The 16,717-nt window shown below is 39.0% G+C and overlaps 1 protein-coding gene across 2 annotated transcripts; it reads right to left on the reverse strand.

The window, feature by feature from the left end:
* LOC124274910 lies at positions 1-15,930 on the reverse strand. 2 transcript variants are annotated; one of them, XM_046710278.1, is made up of 5 exons: positions 15,855-15,930; positions 3,237-3,587; positions 2,102-2,311; positions 1,043-1,103; positions 1-593 (listed from the first exon to the last, which is right to left on the reverse strand). In XM_046710278.1, the coding sequence occupies exons 1-5, from the start codon at positions 15,904-15,906 to the stop codon at positions 428-430; spliced, it is 840 nt and encodes a 279-aa protein (XP_046566234.1). In that variant the 5' UTR covers positions 15,907-15,930; the 3' UTR covers positions 1-427. The 2 variants fall into 2 exon arrangements, with proteins under 2 accessions (XP_046566234.1, XP_046566233.1); XM_046710277.1 differs by having other exon boundaries at positions 1,043-1,121.
* Positions 15,931-16,717: the final 787 nt, after the last annotated feature.

The raw sequence follows: 16,717 nt of genomic DNA on the forward strand, positions 1-16,717 counted from the left end.
GAACAAGGGGTAATATTTATTATCATCCAGACTCTTACGTCTGTGGTCATACGTCAACACAAGCTGGCAGAAGCAAGGCGCAGTTCTTCCAGATCTCACAGTGACAGATGCCAGACTATATTGCAACCATCCTGCAATCTTTTGTGTGAAAGCGAAACACCACAGCATTTATTTACATTGCAGCCTTGAAAATATACATTGCAGTGTCAATCTTTTAATTTGTATGCTTGAGCAGCATATTCCACCCAAAGTGTTTGAACCATGATGTATTGTGTGTTCATACATATAGATGAACCTTAGTACTACATCACTGCACATAGAGACACATTCAAAACAGTTTGACTTGAACGAATGTCAGTACTTAGTTGCGAATGACAGGTTATCAACAGTAGACACTAGTAATAGCACCTAATGTAGATTGCATCCGTTATTCATTGATTGAGGGGTTGGTGATGACCTCAGCTGGACTAAGGCTGTCATAGATGCTGGCTGGTTCCTCTGTTCTGTCAATGAAGCCTGCATAAGTGGGGTGGGCAGGAGACATAGGAATGTCAGCAGCAGAACTTTTACGGCAGGATTTCCTGTATCTTGGGCTGAAATACGTCACAGTGAAAAGTGATGAAGGAACCTAGTATAGACATGAAAGTGATTTCTTTTCCTTTTTAGCACATTGGTCAAAGTGACAAGAACCGGCTTCTATAAAGTATCGTTGCATATACATCTTATATCCTGTTCGCAATGCAAGTAAAACAACATATACATGTTTGTATAACATTCTTTGTAGATCTTTGGCTGTTCGGTTGGTTTGTTGTTTAGGCTGCACTCAGCAATATTCCATCTATATGGCAGCAGTCTGTAAATAATCGAGTCTTGACCAGACAATCCAGAGCAAGAGCATCGATCAACGCAGTTGGGATACGATGACATGCATCAACTATGTCAGCGAGCCTGAACACCCGATCCCGTTAGTTGCCTCTTAACGACAAGCATGGGTTGCTGAAGATGTATAAAAAGGAGTGGAGAGTATATGAAATGTCCATACCTGATGATGCAGAGGTAGATAACGTGAACAACAATGGCCACCCCGCCACCTGTGGCTATTCCTGCAGCAAATATGTGACCTGTTATTAGAAACAAGAAGATGTTAGGATTCAAATGTTTGGTTCATGTGTAGTATAAATGAAGTGTCAATACTCACCAGTCACACATTGATTCCCGTCCTTCCTGACAGACTAGTACATCCGCATCTTTAATACATTTTCATCAACCTTCCCCTCTGAAGGCTACATACTGATATGGCAAATTTTGTAAGGTTCCATCCTCAGTATAGATGCGATGAGCAGTTTTTGACACAAAAAATACGTCAGTAAAATATTGCAATGATGGCGGTTTTCAAATAGACGAAGCTAGACCAGATGAACCAGAGAGTGCACGGCCAGGATATGAAGACATAATCATTCATTTACTTGCTTCGTTCTACAAGCACTGATTGCATGGGATCTGTTCTAATTTCATAGTCATTTGATTTCTGATCAAAGCGTGAAAGGTCGTGTATACATGATTCATCAGGGATCTGCATCATACGAACCGCGTCAGATTTTCCTTTCAGATGATAGTTAAACACTGACTGCAACGTAACTGAAATATAATGCAGCGTTCCCCTGGTTCAGACCGCAATGATGCGTTTGATATTGCATTGATATTTCAAGAAACAATGAGTAATACTTTTACCAGTGTTTTCATTGAGCTGATAAAACTATTTGATAACCCTGGTATCAACTACACCACAATTAAGAATCAGTGACGGGTGCAAATATTGATGCAAGATACGCACACATTGTTGCTAGTTATTCACAAACATATACACATGTTTAAGTCAGAATTAGTTCCATGGACTCCTGGTTTTCTTGTTTTTTGGTTTTTTTGTTTTTTTTATGGTATTTCGCACAGAATTGTCTCGCTTGTATCCCACAGAAAGAACCGTGTTGTCGGGGAACGAGTATACACAGGCAGTCGAAAAGAAGGGCCTGTGAAATCAATTTTGATTCTTACTGACACGCTTTGAAACATCTGCTAAATAGCCATCGAAAGGAACTTGTACCTGGAAAGTTATCATTGCAAATTTGACTTCCTGTCCTGAGGTTCTGAGTTGATCCTGGAGCGGATGTGGGCTGTGCTTGATGTGTAGCATCAGGTGAACGTACTGTTTCAGTACGAGTGGTTGGCTGGGATGTAGATGGAATTCTCCCTGTAGATGTTGTAGTTGTGCTGCTGTTAGTGTTTGGCTCAAAACACTCAAACGTTAGCTGATCTGTTGAAACGAAAAATGATCATGGAACCATTGGTTGCAGTTTTTTAGTGACGGTGAACTGGTTGTCGAAAGCTAATTAACGAGTTTTGTGTGTATTTAGTTGGTCCGATTTGTTCGAAGATTGAACCCGTCTCAGATAGCGGAAAAGACGAAACAAGTATGGGCATTCAGTTTGCCTGAAATGTCACGGGTAATCACGGATTGAGAGATAATCATAATTCTGACATTGTTTCTTGGATATCATTACACAATTTTTACTAATTAATATAATACTAGGTAATATGTACATCGTGCAGATTGAAGAATTTTGATTATGATGCGAAAATCAAGTTTCATTGAGAACAAAATATATATTTATATGTTTGACTTTTGTTTGAACCTGATGGTGTCATAAGTTATAAATACAGTTTGAATCTTGCCAGTGTGGAAGGAGTGAGGCCGTCCGGTTATAGTTAGAACTATGTTTGCACAACACTGTATATCAGCACAACCATACTTTGTAACCGTAGTATTTTTGTTATTTCAAATTTCGACTAAATTTTCCTACCATCGCCAGAGGCTGAAGGGATGGTGTAAATCCAGCTAGGGTCCATGCAGGTAGCAAAAGCACTGTAATTTCCCCATGGTTCCTAGTATAGTGATGTACCTTCAGTTGTTGGAGATCTATAGCTCGTGTTTTATATTGTATTGTCTTCTTTAATTAAAATGTTTAGTTTTACATGCTAGTTTTTCATTCATATCTGCGATACTCTAGTATTCTTCTGTCAATCGTCGACAGGTTTTGCTCTCCAAAATGTTTTCACTTTTGCTGTTTTCGTCAGGATATGGCTGAGATATTGCCGATATGACGTTAAATATTAACGCACTCACTCACTCTAATCCAATAATATTTTCAATAGATCATACTTTTGGCAACATATCTCACCTGACGGCTGCTTCACCTTGAACTGCAGCTGTCCTGACAATCCTTTGGATCCAGGTATTGTAGCCACCACCAGGATCCATATCTCCTCATAGGTGTTGACGTTGTGACTCTGTGCAGGTGGAGTGTGTACAGCGCCATTTGTACACTCTGAACTGGTCCTCCACTTATGTATAAGCATGTATGTATCACACCGTGGTGCCAAGCTAACAGGGAACATATCCACCTGTGTTGTCTGTGACACAGTCAGTCTACAGGAACACATCCCTCCCTCAGTGTTGATCTGTGTGGAGGACACATCCAGCAGGATTTGAGTGGAGCTCATCTCTGTCCCCGAGGAGCATGTCTGTAGACCTTGCAGAGAAGAATAATCATTTGTCATAACCTCCGGTGGGACATGTCATCAGTGGCAAGTTATTACAACACAACACTAGTAAGTATACAGCACGTCTGTTGCCCTCATCAAGCAAAAATTGATTTATTATACATATATGCTCCAGTTAATATGTTCTCTGACCAAACAAAACGAAATGCATTAAAGTATTATAGTGTATGTAAGATATGAACGAACTCGTTCGGGAAACCTGTTGCAGATCGTATGGGCAACTCGTACATATACTCGTATGTTCGTGGATAGATAACACACACAACACAATGTCCGAGAGACATATGCACAAAGGCAGTACATACAGATGTCAGTCAACGACATATCTAGGTAACCGACACTCAGATCCCAGTGTTTAACTGTGCGCTCCTTACACAACTTAAGTAATGTATACACCTAAAGTCATACCTGAGATGACGGCCGGTAATATGAGGACAGCCAAAGTCAACACGACGTCCATGATGATATTAAGTTAGATGTACTTCGCCTTTGGGAATTATAAATGCTTCAATCATCTGGAACCAGGAAGTAGATTGTGTGATAACAGTGCCACTAGTAGTAAATCTTTTACGTTCGTTTTAAGTAGATGTCTTAAGTGTTGCCCCGATAAAGTTGAAAACATCACTTGAAGCCTTTTTCAATAACAGAGAATGTCTACTTCCTTGTCATCAGCCTTATAATATCTTAACTAAACGAACAGGAATTATGCAACTTCTGGTACGATATCGACGTTGTCATAAACAACGTATCACGTGTCGACACGTGATGTACTGATGCTTTTGCATGTAATCAGTCATGAGATATGTTGTACACATTACGATGGACGCTAAGAAAATGCGTTTTTTCAAAATGTTCTTGATTTCTTGTAGTTGGTGATAACTAGATTGACTGTTTATCTATGCTGTGGTCTGGGTAAGGATGTTATTGGGAAACAGGGGTTAGTTCTGCATGAAATGGCATATTGACTTGTTAACTCGGGAAGTGAATTCTAACGCTATAAAATATGATTATTGACAAATACGTTAATCCTATGTGACTGTATTCTGATAGAACACATACCTACCTGTTTTGGGGGGAAAACCGTTAGGTATATTCAGTACCTTTGAAAACAGATAAAGTTTTACGAATAGCCACACCAATGAATGACGTGTATGAAGTGAATTCTAACGTTATAAAATATGATTATTGACAAATACGTGAATCCTATGTGATTGTATGCACTGTATGGTGATAGAACACATACCTGCCTGCTTTGGAGGAAGACCGTTAACAGATAACGTTTTTTACGATATGCCACTGCAGTGAAGCCCACAAAACCTGACACTTTATCTGGTCGAATCTTGGACACACCTATACACACACACTGAAGACTCAAAGACGACTGGCCACAATGCTTCCACTAATGTATGTACTTGAGCTACCAGGGATCAGGGGCCATGAATTATCTCAGGAACATATCTCAAATTAGGGTGTCCGTATTTAATTCTGTGTTTCTCATCGCCTGACTGTTCCAACATAAGAGAGGGGTTTGACGAAACTAAAAAAGGGGCAAAACAACCAATATTCAAATATGAATATATACTCAACATATACTTTGTGCTTTGTCACAGAGTCTTTGTAATGATATGTGTTATAATCAGATTAAATGCTAATTATAGCTTTAGTTTGTGGTATTAAAGACTATAATTCTCCTAATCAACACGTAATATCATTTTGCAACTTTATAATTTACTGAAATAAATATAACAATAGCATAGATATAATTTTTATCATAACTTGCAATGAAAGTCATTTTGATGATAAAGATGATTAAAACAAGAAGAAGAAGAACTAAATATTCATACCGAATTATTTCAGTCGCCCAAATGAACAAGTCATTAGATAAGATGATTTCTCAAGGGAAATTTTGTGTGCATCATGTACAGTTCTCCAGTCTATATAACATTTTTAACGAGTACCTGCAAGTGATTGCAAGTCACAATATCATAACCTCTCGAAATGGAACCCATACAAATAGATCGTACAAAGCCCAATTCTTAATGCTTAACTCACATAGTCTGTATAAAACAGTTATTTTCAGAAGAAGACAATTTAGTCAATATACATGATGATTGTGATGATGATTGTGATCTACACATTGTTGTAGATAATAATTATTGATGACTATCTGTCAATCATAAATAGACTTCAAAATGTAAAGTGTTGTCTCATGTAACACAATATGTGAATAAACACTACAGGCTTGAGGAACAGACTGTAGTGTTACATCCCTGTTCAAGTGGCGATTCATGGCTTTTTTAATCCCATAAGTGGATTCATTACATTGGGTTTTACTGAGCTATGTAGTTCCGGAATATTGAAGTAAACCTAAGCATGGAAAAAAATATGCCAAAATAGAAGGTATGACAGGTCTGCCTTGCAACTATATGTATGCCAGGAGATTTTCAACCAAAGTGAACCGATTCTGCACAATTCTATTTTAAGTAATTCACGCAATATTTATACGCTTCATGGTGGCATGGGGCAAATATCACCACATTATTCTTGAACACTTATGATGTTCTAGTCAACATTGTCCTGACATGGAACAGTTGAGAGACGAAATATGAAAATTTTACATTCCGTTTAAATCACCTCGAATTATAGCTTCAAACATTCAGATGATCTTTAAACACCACAGATACATTAATAGAAACGTCTTATTCCGATTCATGAACAAGATTGTAGAAATTGTGTCCCCTCAATTCCATTTTTGGGATTGTGAATTATCTGTGACCAAGAATGAATTTTCCGTTACATCAATCTCATAATTGCAATTTTTCTGTCACTATAGAGCTATTCAGTGTTTTAGATGTGTCTACTTTTCGCTGATTAAACAGCACATGCTTCTTTATAGTGGGCAATAAACCCAATCAGAATTGTGACTTTGCATGGTACAATAATTCATTCAATATTTTTTTGCAAATATATCAATTCATTATATTAATTATGAAAATCATAATTTATTACTTTACATGATTATCAAGGGTTTTCAGAGTAATATAGCTACATTGTCGGTTCGTAAATATTAGTGGATGTGAATTCTAAATCGTGACAGGAAGTAGAGATGCAAGAGTTGCTTCCTATTAAATACCTGCTGAAGAAAGGTTTTTCAATGAAATTTAATACATTTTCAACTCAATTTTTATTTTTTCTTGTGGTGAAACATTTTTTTTTCAATGGGCGATGTACAATTGAGAACGGTCGGCGCAAAGTTTAGAAATAAAAATATATGTTTTATTGTATGGGCGGGTGGGATTTTTACGGGCGGCGGGAGATGAGAAAAACAGAATTAAATACGGACGCCCTTACGTTAGCCTTTCCTCTCGTATTGAGATTCATTCATTCATTCATTCTCACAGCTCGGACAGCGAGTGTTACATATCGAAGAATGACTCCCCAGAAGGGCTGTGTTCCTGTAAGCATGTCAGTCAGAAAGTATCATATATTTAGAATGAATACGGTACAACCACCTTACAAACTATGAAAGGAGCTCCTTCTATTCAGTTGCAACCAGGAAGAGTATTTGTATGTTCTCATAATGAATATTCATGTTGAAATCTAAACACAGCGTAAACTCAGTGGGTGACACAGATTACGCATGACAAATGGACATTACTCTAACTATAATTCTAAAGGTGTAGCTGTACATTGAAGCGATCCAACAATGTTAAATGCACGTCGTGTCAGGATGTTCCCGAGTACGTCGCGACTGTGAGACCGGTTTTCAACAACAAGGTCCCTGGTCCAGCTGTACATGCGTCTTCGTAACCATGGTGATCCATAGGTTCCAGCTCCAGTCTTTACTTCAAACCACTCTATGTAGTTCAAAGTTCCATGCGTTATTAACATACAATTTGCATTAGACCCAATGTGTGCCTGTTTGCACCACAAATATTGTCGTTATTCACAACATTTTATTCAAAGTAAACGATGTGTTTTCTCTGAAGGAAGGGCTGACTCTGCCCCATGCTGTAATAACATAGAATGCTAATGAGCCGGACCACCCGGTGTTCCAGACAAATATACCCTGCAACACACCCAGCAGTCTGTGTGCACATATGTGCAACATATTTACCTAGTTACACTCGTCTACACCCTCTGTAGCTGTACAGGATAAAAAAACAACTGAAGTGTCGGTAGAGCGAAACGCCCTTCAACGAAGACCACGTTGACAAGCAGGAAGATGTTGTTTACAGAAGAGATTATGTGAGATCAGAACGCCCAATGTTTGTATGTAAGCGCATTAGTGCCACTGTCTCAAACTTTGTATCATCTTCTTGGAATACGCTTCATCTCCGTAGGTGATGCTGACATCTACGTAGGCCACATTTACATCGACGTAAATAATACTTGCTCTCTCATATCCATATATGATTTTATAATAATGTGTATCGTTATTCAAGCCATATGACTGTCTTTTAAATATGTGACTCCAGTAGTAAATAGTTTATACAGACGTTGAATATTGATCATATATACATTTATACGTATAGGACGTATTTAAATCTTTTTCCAGCGTGTTGGTCGTTTAGTCTATTTTCAAAATGAATCTATCAGCATTGAAATACAAAATATTGAAGAAGTATTAATTGAACCAAACATTTAAACACTGAAAAGTACCTTATTCAATGTACAGTAGTACCTCAATAAATACATATCACTTTTGAAAGTTTAAAATAATCGATTGTTTAAAGAGGCAGAATATCTTCTTCATCGATAAAATTATCTTATGTTTACATGAAAGTATCTTCAATGTAGATCATATTTCTTAGCAATAATACGTTCCCATAGTGTTTAGCTTTATCATATTAACACTTTATATTGGTGAGAAAGGACGAACAATAATTGTTCCTGATAAAATGTCACGACTTGAACATTTGTTGGTACTGGGTTCGAATCCCAGGTAATGACATCAGAACCACACAGGTCCAGGTTGCAACACATATGATGGACAACCTGCTTCGTTTTTAGTTTCGTCGCTGACACACAGATGTAGAGTCGATTTGTTCATCGAAGTGGCTCCAACCCCACTTTATTGTGAGACTATGAGACGATTCAACCTGATGAAGCTGAGTATTGCTATAAACACATTGGTTCAGCCATTCATAGCCCCCATTCAAGTCATTTTACGGCCGCTTGCTGCACCACTCTCAGTTTCAACTTATCAGCGTGGATTTTATATCACATCTCACACATGGACAACTATAGAAGAATATTTTAGTATTGGTGACGCGGTGGCTTTAAACTGGGGCATTTATACAGCGTAGAAATGCCAATCAGTTGTATATACTGGAATGCTTCTTAACTGAAAATTTTACTCTTCGTTTTTGATGATTATTAGAGTGAGTGAGTTTGGTTTTACGCCGCTGTTAGCAATGTTCCAGCAATATCACGACAGGGGACACCAGAAATGGGCTTCACACATTGTGCCCATGTGGGGAATCGAACCCGGCTTTCGACGTGACGAGCGAACGCTTTAACCACTAGGTGGTATCATAAGGTGTTAATAATAATTTCGCGCATGAGAGAGAAGGTACTACCAGTAGTCAGAAAAACTACTACTTTCTCAAAACGATGTGTATGCTGTTGACATAGATGTACATGGCTTGAATTTATTATGTTGAGGCATGGGGTACTGGTTCAAACCAGTCAGATGATGAGTGAGTATGGTTTAAAGCCGCTGTTAGCAGTATTCCAGCAATATCAAGGCGGGGGATAACAGAAATTGGTTTCACACATTGTACCCGTGTTGGGAATCAAACCCTGGTCTTCTTCGTGACATACGGACGCTTTAACCATTGGCCTACCCCAGGTGATGAGTATCTTTGAAAAGAGATCATAGTTCGCGATATGGTGTAGAGTTCGGAGAGAATGGGCTCTGGACATATTCATTGCCTATCTCGTACCCAAGTTGTGAGTTTGAAGACAACTCTCCCATAATACATTATCACTCCACCGAGCCCCGGTTCGATTGGTCCTTAGTATGGTGATCAGCCTTCAGGTGCTGGTGACCTATAGCCCGTTCTTATATTGTACTGTTGTCTCTCGTGATATATATTTATGATAGCTTACTAGTTTTAAATTAAGAGCTGTGATACTCTAGTAGTTTTACTGACCATCGATGACAGGTTTTTACGTTATACATTTATTGATTTGAATATTGATATGAACAGTTCTCGTCACGATATGGCTGCAATATTGCCAATGTAACGTTAAGATTGAACTCACTCACTAACTGTTTCGATTGCATGACAGCAGAGGGCCCCAGTGTCCCGTGCCTGTGAAGAGAGTTGACTGAAATGAGAATCAGGTGGTTAAAATGTTTGCACAGGCTGAGTTTCCAGCAACCCAGCAGTTACCAAGCAACGTGCATCCTTCTCACGTCGTTAACCCTTTGACTGCCGAACCCGGAAACGATTACGTGCCTGCCCATGTGTATGAACCATGAAATGTGTGACGCAATCTGTTGAGATATAATGATAACATAGTTTATCTAAAAAAATAATTGCACATTCATGTATTTCTATAAAGAAACAGCTATCTAGCAAATGAACAGTCACTAACATTTTGTTTGTATGAAATTACTAACTGCAACTGTACACTGACATATCATTTTTATCAAGACATTGTCACAGAGAACAACAACCGTCCGCACACTATTTCTCACTGCTATCACGGGATCTCGCGAGATCTCGCAAACGCCATGTTAGGTTCTCTGTGCCCCGCTGTGATATTGCTGGAATATTGATAAAAGCGGCGCAAAACCACACTGATTCACTCACCCATGTTAAATTACTGCATGGTGAGGTATTTGCATAGATTTGCGTGCAGTACGTAAAACGATAGAGGGGAAGTAAGTTCTTTAAGTATACACATTTCATAAACCACAGACGTACTACATCACACTTAATGCATTCGCTTCACCAAATTCTTTCCGGGATAAACCTGGTCACCGATGCTTGTCATTAATGGCGAGTAAAATGGTTCAGTGGTCAGGTTCAGTGAATCAGTGTTTTAGCATATTGCTTTTGAAAAGAAACGGACGTAACTCATGATATTGACAATCGGTTTGCTGGGCACAGATTCTCTTATTTAAACGCCGTCGTATAGTAAGAACATACTGCGTTAGTCATGATCGGTATTGATTCACTCTCGGAGACCTTTTGAAAATATTAAGAATATGACCTAGATGGCGAAGAGGTTGTTTCCTGGGCACTTGTACACCTGTCTTTTTTGCAGCGGCGCCTTGGTAGTAGTAGTTATCTGCCCCATATTTATCTCCATGAAAGGGCAATGCGGTAGCCTAAAGGTTAAAATGAACGTTGGTCATGCTAAAGATCGAATCTCTACGTTGGTCCAGTTTGTGTCGCCTATTTCTGATGAGACACACAGTTTCAGGTCAGTGATGATTGGGGCTTTTTCTTCTTCATGTAAAGTGAAACACTGTTCAAAGTGGTCTTTACACGTGACCTCAGGCTCAGTGGTACATATGTGTTTGTGTTTGGAGGCCCTCTAAACGATCTTTAAGGCTAGGGCTGTGGTAAGCGTATGGTATGGTATGGGGTACATAGGCTCAGTGGTACATATGTGTTGGTACAGTGAGGGCCCTCTAAACGATCTTAAGGCTAGGGCTGTGGCAAGCGTATGGTATGGGGTCAGGCTCAGTGGCACATATGTGTTTGTGAGGGCCCTCTAAACGATCTTGAGGCTAGGGCTGTGGTAAGCGTATGGTATGGGGTCAGGCTCAGTGGTACATATGTGTTTGTGAGGGCCCTCTAAACGATCTTAAAGCTAGGGCTGTGGTAAGCGTATGGTATGGGGTCAGATTGGAACCAATTGGCATATCTCTTTGTGGAGAGGGGGCCAGTTATTTTTAGTTTTATATTGCAGCATACATGCATGTATGGATCCCTGGCAAGCATCCAGTTCATACAAAGGCCAGTCTAGTCAGCTACTGATTGTACACACGTGTGTCAAACTAATGGCTTTGATGACAACATTCGTGTTGCAGTCATATATTAATATATTAAATCGACATGACAGACTATTACCTGTCACGACAGACCTGCATATATAGTGTGAATAATTTGTCCAGGTGTCCTGTACACCATTGGCGTCTTATCAGCTAGTTGTTTGTGTGGCCTTGCTAATTATTTAGAAATCACTGTAGAGGCATTAGATTGGGACTGTCACCCATGTGTCTTTTGGTATCAAATATATTAAAGGAAATATGAACATTTAAAAACTCATTATTGACGAGTGAGGATTGTATTTCTCACCCAAATTTATTTTACAACTTCTACATATACTTTTGGTAACGACAACAAAAACAGTCTCTGAGTGCGTAACTTTCAGTTAAACTGCTTCTATAGCAGAGAATTAGTGATGTTGATGGTGACTTCGTTTGTAACTGGTAACGTCACTATCGTGATCAATTTCGAGTAGCGACATCAAACGTATATGACACATGCATTCGTTAGTACCACTATTATAATGTCACGTTGACACTGGCTGTTTTTACATAGTGTACATAACCACACTTCCTCTCCTTTAATCTAAGCTGTACTCCACTTTTACACAACGAATATTTCATGAGGCGGTGTTAGATCCCATAGTTTTGCTATGGACAAAGTGGTAGTAACCAATTTACTTTCGAAAAGGCCATTAGACATATCGGTGACTGAAAAGATGGGATGTTGAGTTCAGGGTGTTGTTGAGGCTTTTCAAAACAAAGTCCGTTAAAACACCTACTGGCGATGGAAACATTTGACTAAAATTCACTGTTCGTTAGATATTCTACAAAACGTGGGTTGTGAAACACGTTCAGCTTCTCCCTTCAGAAAACATCGTAATGCTCTAAAATGGTTACCCAAGCAGTTTTCTGTTTCTAACAAATCTCCCATCCCAGCATTACCCCAGAGTAGTATCGTCAGTAAGAGGATGTATATGTACCTACCCTTCACCAGGGCAGATATTTCCTAATGACTGCCATCATGAAATTTCTCAAACGTTACTACAGCACCGATGTGACCCGAGAAGGTGAAGTGACACGTCCTACTCGTACGGATAGACTGTGCGTACGGATAGACTGAGCGTACGGGTAGACTGAGCGTACGGATATAATGTGCGTACGGGTAGACTGAGCGTACTGATAGACTGAGCGTAACGGATGGAGCTTCGGGCGTACCGGGTGCTGTACGGGAAGACTGAGCGTACGGATAGTACGGGTAAGCTCAACGATTTCTAATATATACAAAGTTAGCCTCTTCTTTGTCCGCTGCGGACGTTCTCAGGACCCCTGGCCGTATGGCGACTTTCCGTTTTGATCCTACAGGTAAGAATTTACTCGCAGAGGTTGTTTCCTGGGCACTCCCGCACACCTGTCTTTTTTGCAGTGGAGCCTTGGTGTAGTATGCCCCATGTTTGGCGGGAATCGGTTTCGGCATTACGACGTCATTGCCGTCATCGCCGAACAGATCGTCGATCATGGATGGGGCCGCTGTGCTTGTCTTTAGCCTTTAGCTTCCAATCGACCGAACGTTATCTGCATCCAGCGACCGGCACATGCTCTTCTTTAGATGTGTCCATTTCAGATTCTAATCTATTCAATGAATTTGAATGGGAAGTTCACAATGACCTTTGTTGAAGTGACCACTTCCCAACTATTCTTTCAGCAAATAACTTCATCTGATACTCCATCGTGTACAAGGTGGAATTTGTCGAAGGCTAACTGGTCCTTATATCACACTATATGTAAATCGAAACTACGACCTGAATGTTTTCAGTTGATATAACTGATCCCATTCAGACCTTTTCTGACGTTTTGAATGAAATAGCTGATGAGATGTATACCAAAGTCTCTACGACTCCATGTATGGAAACCGTGGTTTAATACTGGATTGTAGGCAAAGCCAGAAAAGCGAGGAAAAAGGCAGAAAATTATTCCGCCATCACCCCAACTGTGCGCATAACTTAAATAAATATACAATACTCAATGCAAAGGTTCGTCGTACCTTCCAAACAAAACAAACGGCAAAAAATTAATTCACGCACGCCCATGTCCAATGTATGGAACATGGTTCAAAGAATTAAAGGCAAAGGTTCAAAATCTGCTGTTCACCATCACCAAAGATGGTGATAAGTTAATTACTGACAAATCTAAAATTGCAAATAAAAATGGCGAAACTCTTGCCCCAAAATTCATCATCGGCAAATTCAGGTCCCTGCGTTTCAGAGATAGCAGAAACAACTAGGAAAAGACTAAACTTAATTTCGAATCAAATAACGGTGAGGATTATATGAAGTGTTTTCATTACATGAGCTACATATTGCTCTTAGGCAGAAGCTCATGACACTGCAGTGGGTGATGATAATATTCATTACCAGCTACTGAAACACTTTACCTGAACCATGTCTGATGACACTTTTTTAGATATATTTGATCAAATATGGACGTTTGAAATTTCCTCCTTCATGGAGTAATGCCATTGTAGTCCCAATACCAAAACCTGGCAGGGATCATACAGATCCGTCGAATTACAGACCGATCTCTCTAACTAGCTGTGTCTGTAAAACCATGGAATGTATGGTGAATAATAGATTAACTTGGTATCTTGAAACCAATAACCTTATAACAAATACTCAATGTGGTTTCAGGAAAAATCGTAGTACCATTGATCATTTGGTACGTTTTCCTTTGTGAAAAATGCTATAGTGAAATAAACAACATGCAAGTATCGATATTCTTTGATCTCCGAGAAAGCATACGATACCACCTGGAAGCATGGCATTTTTGAAGGATTTACATGATTTTGGTTTAAGGGGTCGTTTACCTCTTTTTATATCACAATTTAACCGACAGGCAATTTCAAGTCCGAGTGGGTTCTACCCTGTCTGACCATTATAATCAGGATCAAGGTGTCCCACAAGGCAGTATTTTGTCTGTAACATTGTTTAGTATTAAGGTCAACAGTTTATCCAAGGTTTTAAATGATTCAATGATGGATAACATTTTTGTGGATGATTTTAACATTTCTTGTCGCGGTTAGAATATGCACACTATTGAACGGCAACTACAGTTGTGTTTTAAAACAAAAATAAATAAATGGTGTCTTGAAAACGGCTTAAAATTTCCTAAATCGAAAACTAATTGCATACATTTCTGACGTAAATATAAACCACATAAAGACCCAGAACTGTTTTTAAATGGCACTCCCATCAAGTTTGTAAAGGAGGCACATCCCTCCCCTTGTGTTGATCTGTGTGGTAGACACATCCAGCACGATTCATGTGGAGCTGGTCTCTGTGCCCGAGGAGCATGTCTGTAGTCCTTGGCAGAAAGTAAAAAGTCATCAATGATATATATATACACTATCTGAAGCACATCAGCAGGATTTGAGTGGATCTGGTGTCTGTGCCGAGGATCATGTCTGTAGCCCTTGTAGAGTAGGAAACCCACTCGCCATAACCTACACAGCGTTATAACGACTTAAATAAAACGAACAACAATTTAACATGGCTATCGATATAGATCATGGAGATCGATAATCAGTTACTACCTATCGCTCGATTATCGATAAATATCGGGGAGACGTAACTTCAAGCAAAATTGCCAAAAATGTCTGAAAGAAATGAATATAATTTCACATCACTGGTGAGTTGTGACATGTTTTTGCATGGATTAGTAACAAAACAGTGTTCTCAACATTTATAAAACTAGACCATGAATGAAGTCCTTTATGTGTAAAAGATGTGATAAGATTTAAACTGTATTTCTATCTCAAAAATTAATGTACGATATTATCGATAACATAATTTTCATATCGATACTCATTAATATTTTTTCCCATCGTCGATAATTACGATTATCGATGATTCCAACCGGACCTAATGTAAATTGTAGTTCTTAGTATCATGTTCTCTGACCAAACAAGACGAAGGCTTCATAAGTGTTTCGGTATCCGTAACGTGTGTGAAAAGGTGTATACCTGTTATAGGTCTTTATTGACAACTATATACTCACATGCTTTATAGATAGAGGACACATATACACTCCCAATGCATGAGTGATATACGCACAAGAGCAGTAAATAAAGATTTAAACGACAAATGTCGGTAACTGACATGCAAATGTCACTGTTTAACGGTGCGTCCATTACACAGGTTATGAGCAACATGTACATTTAAAGTCTCACCTGAGATGACTGCCGGTAGCGTGAGGACAGCCACATTTAACAAGACGTCCATTATCTAAATTTAGGTGTGCTCCTCCTTCGGTAACTATACAGGATATCTCTGTACGTGTCAGCTCACATGAGAAGAGTACGTGTTATGAAACTTTGTTATTCGACACTGTATAGTTGCCTTTGAATCGATCGGGCCAGCAGTTTGGAGGTTATGGACTACAGAATACGAGTATTCGTTATACGTTTTAGAAGGCTGTATTTCCAGACTAGATGTGGTCCAGAAATCATCTAGGTTTTAGTGTAACATTTGTCTTCTGAAGGGATGTTGAGAAGTCATGATTTGTGTATTTAGGTAATGATAGATAATCAGCGTGTATTTTGATATAATAAATAAACCATCAGAAAGGTTTACATGAAGTTCATTTGTTTGCGCTTTAAAACCCAGATATACATATATTCCATTTCAATGTCAAATGTGCAAACTTTGCCGATGTGACGTTAAATAATAACTCACTCTCACTTAAACCCAGATCAGCCAATCTTTCCAGCAATGTCGACGGTTAGAAAAGACGATTAACCGGACAAGAAATCCAGTGATAATTATGAGCATCGATCTGCATTTTATTTTTCACTTGGATACCATGATATGCACTAACCATTGAGTTAATGACTCAAACCACACGATCAAATCGGTAGTCTCTTACAACAAGCATGTGTTTTTCAAGACCATTTCTAACCCAGATCGTCATGCGTAACGAGAAAAATGAAGACAACTGTTTATTGTTAAACTATAAACATCCTGAATTCACAGTTCTGAAATATATTAACCAATGGATCTGCTTGTCCAGAAGCAATACGTGAAAAAAGCTTAC

This window comes from Haliotis rubra, unplaced genomic scaffold (genome assembly GCF_003918875.1).
Source record: "Haliotis rubra isolate DU_JTF1 unplaced genomic scaffold, ASM391887v1 Scf1959, whole genome shotgun sequence".
Lineage (NCBI taxonomy): Eukaryota > Metazoa > Mollusca > Gastropoda > Lepetellida > Haliotidae > Haliotis > Haliotis rubra.